Genomic DNA, 3,397 nt, shown 5'->3' on the forward strand with positions numbered 1-3,397 from the left:
ATGCCCGCATGAAGGTGACTCGCCCTCGATTGTAGGAAGCACACTCTATAGTCTGACATGCTTTCCGCATCTAAGGTAAGGGGAATAATGCTAATTAGGGGTGAGCAACGGAACCGGGTACCCACTTGCGAAACCGAAACTGCCTTGGAACTGCCGGTTCTGGAACCAGAACCGATATGAGTGGTTCCGGTTTTCAATTTTTCGGAACCGTTACCCGCTGGGACCGGTTCCGGGACTGGGTACCCGAAACTGGCGGGTACCCGGTATTTCTCAATTAAAAATAATAATTAATTTTTTTAATACTAGATTAAATTAGGTCAAGAACTTAGAACTTTAGATTCAAAATTTGAGATAAAATGATTCGTATTTTTTCAAATTGTGTGTTTAATTGGAATCGTAGTATCTAATCGTTAAACTTTGAACCTTTACAGTTATAGAATGTAATCGTTAAACTTTCAACATTTACTATTAGTTTGTTATGGTTTGTAATCGTTAAACAATATTTGTAACCATTATTCCGTATAATTTGTATTCTTGTTTATTTATTAATGTTCTGACAACGTTTTATTTTTTATTTCTAAATAACAAAATTTTAATATTTCAGGAAGCGGGTACCCGCAACCGGAACCGGTTCCTGGAGGTTTCGGTTTCAAAAATTCAAGAACCGCTCTAACTGATTCCGGTTCCAATATCTCAAGAACCGCCGGTTTCGGTTCCTGTAAAATAGGGCGTGTACCCGCCTATGCTCACCCCTAATGCTAATCTATGTGCCAAGGAAGGTAGGCCTTTAAGGAAAGTAATTCATCTAGTAGGTACTAATAACTAGAAGAGATTGAGAAAAAAAGGATTTTCTCTCCCTAAAGGTCGAGTCTCCGTCCTATCCTTCTCTGTATGTTTTCACTTCCTCTAATTTAGTAGGGATGCTATCATCTAGTGACCAACTAACCGTTCACAAAAATCTTTCAGTCTCCCTTTCTTTTCTATCATGACTTTAGCCCTTATGGCCCTATATTTAGTCTAGTAATGATAGAGTAGCGGTTGTCTCTAGACTAATGCTTGACTCAAGCCCTAAAACTTTCTATAAGSATATTTCTCTTTAGGAAAAATAGGGGGAAATATTGGGCCTTAAATTGCCTTCTTTTAGCGTATTAATGACCTTGCTTGCTAGCTAGATTTGGTTGTTGACCAACAACAGGGAGAAAGAAAGCCTATTGAATAGGGACATTTAAGGCTAACTCTTTCTTGTCTTCAAAAAAGTATCAAAATGCAGTTATATAAGCTATCACTTTGCAATTAAAGATCAGCTCATCGATAGGAAAAGTGAGAGTATCAAAATGCAGTTATATAAGATATCACTTTTGCAAGTAACGATCGACTCATCGAAGGGAAAAGTGAAAGTATCAAAATGCAGTTATATGAGCATCGACTTGATAATTTTCCTAGTAAGAGAGCCAGGAAAAGACCCAATAGGCATACAAACTCACTCTCTCGGGGCAGCAGATGAAGACAAGATTTGTTAGGAGGTGGGCAACTAGCTAGCCTTAGCAGTAAGGACGGAAATAATACAACCTAACTCCAAAGTCCATACATTTTGAATGCTTTCGGACGACTAACTATCAATTTCTTTAAAGTGCTAGTTGCTTAGCTTTACTAGAAGGTCGATGAGCTAGGTCAATCTCCATGCCCTTATCTTCTTCAAGCATTTAATGTGGTGAAATAACATACATATACATATACATATACATATATATATATATATGTGTGTGTGTGTGTGTGTGTTACACACACACACTCTTATATATATATATATATACATAGACTTGGGATCACGTGAGACCAACCTTTTTTCACGAGACCACTTTTTTACATTTGAAACTTCACAGGAAAACGCTGTGAAGGTAATCTTCACAGTATTTTTGTTGTGAAGGTTCGGCTTTTTTCCAAGTGTAAAAAAAGTGTTATCACGGGTTTCACGAAAACATGTTGGTCACACATGAACCCAACTCTCTATATATACATACATACATACACACACATATGAAAATTATGTTTGGATTCCATGAAGTGAAATAACATATATATAAAAATTGTGTTTTATTTCATGAGGTGAAATAACATACGGAGTCGAAAACCGTTAAACTCTACTAAAATCAAAATTTACAATTTTGCCTTCTTGACTTAAAAATGGGTAAATAATCATAACAATTGAATATAAACCTAATGATGCTGGTTGAGATCGATTATCCTGCTTTTCAACCTCTTTTTGGTTATTGCATAAGAACTAGATATATATTAATTACCCTTTACTCTATTACCAGAATATATACCTCTACCAACGTCACCAACCCACCCATCCTACCCCCTATATAAACCTCCATCATGGTACAATACCTTAATATATTATCTTTAACATTCGTATATATTCTTTATTTCCATAACATCGATCGAAAGAGAGAACCATGTCTGGTGTTTGGGTGTTCAAAAATGGTGTGGTTAGACTCGTGGAGAACCCAGGTGGAGCTGACTCCTCGCAAGGTGCATCTCGTCGCAAGGTGCTGGTGCACCTACCCACGAACCAAGTGGTCACTTCCTATGAGGTTCTTGAACCAATGTTGACCTCCATCGGCTGGGAAAGATACCACAACGACCCAGACCTTCTTCAGTTTCATAAAAGATCCACCACTCACCTCATATCTCTCCCCAAACACTTCAACAAACTCAAGACCATGCACATGTATGATATCGTTGTCAAGACTCGCAATGTCTTTGAAGTAAGAGATACGTCGTAATCAACTGATCGTTAGGATATGTAAAACCCTTTTAAATCTCACTTTAAAAGAGCCTTAAAGAGACGTTGGGAGGTTTTTACATTTATATATAAGTTTGATGATTTATGTCTAGCCGATGTTAGACTCCAATAATGATCGTATCATGATCTTCATGGATGGTTGTCTGGCTTGATCTTTTGTTTGTGATATGATCTGATCATTCGTATATATGTTCTGATCATTCGTATATATGTTCTTGCTTGTTAAATTTTGATTTTTAGGGTTTCAATTATCTGTGTATAATCGCGTATGGTGTTTTCATAATGTAATTTTATGTTTTTGTGTGATTATAAGTACCTATTTTTCTTTCTTTTTTTCTTTCTTTCTTTGCGGTATCACATGTATACAAGTAAACGGAACCATTCGTGTTGCATAAATGCATGGTTCGGCTCCTTGTATGATATAATCAATGAGTGGGCGAAAATAAACCGAGTCTATATGATAATTGTACCTATCGATGAGAAGGGTTGGGTTTTGGTGAGAAGGAAAGTTAACGTGAGAAGTGTAAGAAGAGATCTTCATCCTTGGATGCACATTAGAATCAGATGCATCATATCAATCCCTGTATC

General features: G+C 36.8%; 1 protein-coding gene across 1 annotated transcript; it reads left to right on the top strand.

Moving 5' to 3' along the window:
- Window positions 1–2,452: 2,452 nt before the first annotated feature.
- On the top strand, window positions 2,453–3,026 carry LOC112499614 (flowering-promoting factor 1-like protein 3). The gene has a single exon (XM_025102924.1). The coding sequence runs from the start codon at window positions 2,460–2,462 to the stop codon at window positions 2,787–2,789; it is 330 nt and encodes a 109-aa protein (XP_024958692.1). The 5' UTR covers window positions 2,453–2,459; the 3' UTR covers window positions 2,790–3,026.
- The last annotated feature ends 371 nt before the right edge of the window (window positions 3,027–3,397 follow it).

This window comes from Cynara cardunculus, assembly GCF_001531365.2.
Source record: "Cynara cardunculus var. scolymus isolate 2C chromosome LG 16, CcrdV1, whole genome shotgun sequence".
NCBI classification, from domain to species: Eukaryota; Viridiplantae; Streptophyta; class Magnoliopsida; order Asterales; family Asteraceae; genus Cynara; species Cynara cardunculus.

Coding starts and splice junctions, on each gene's coding strand:
- LOC112499614 (XM_025102924.1), top strand. CDS start 2,460: ATGTCTGGTGTTTGGGTGTTCAAAAATGGTGTGGTTAGACTCGTGGAG.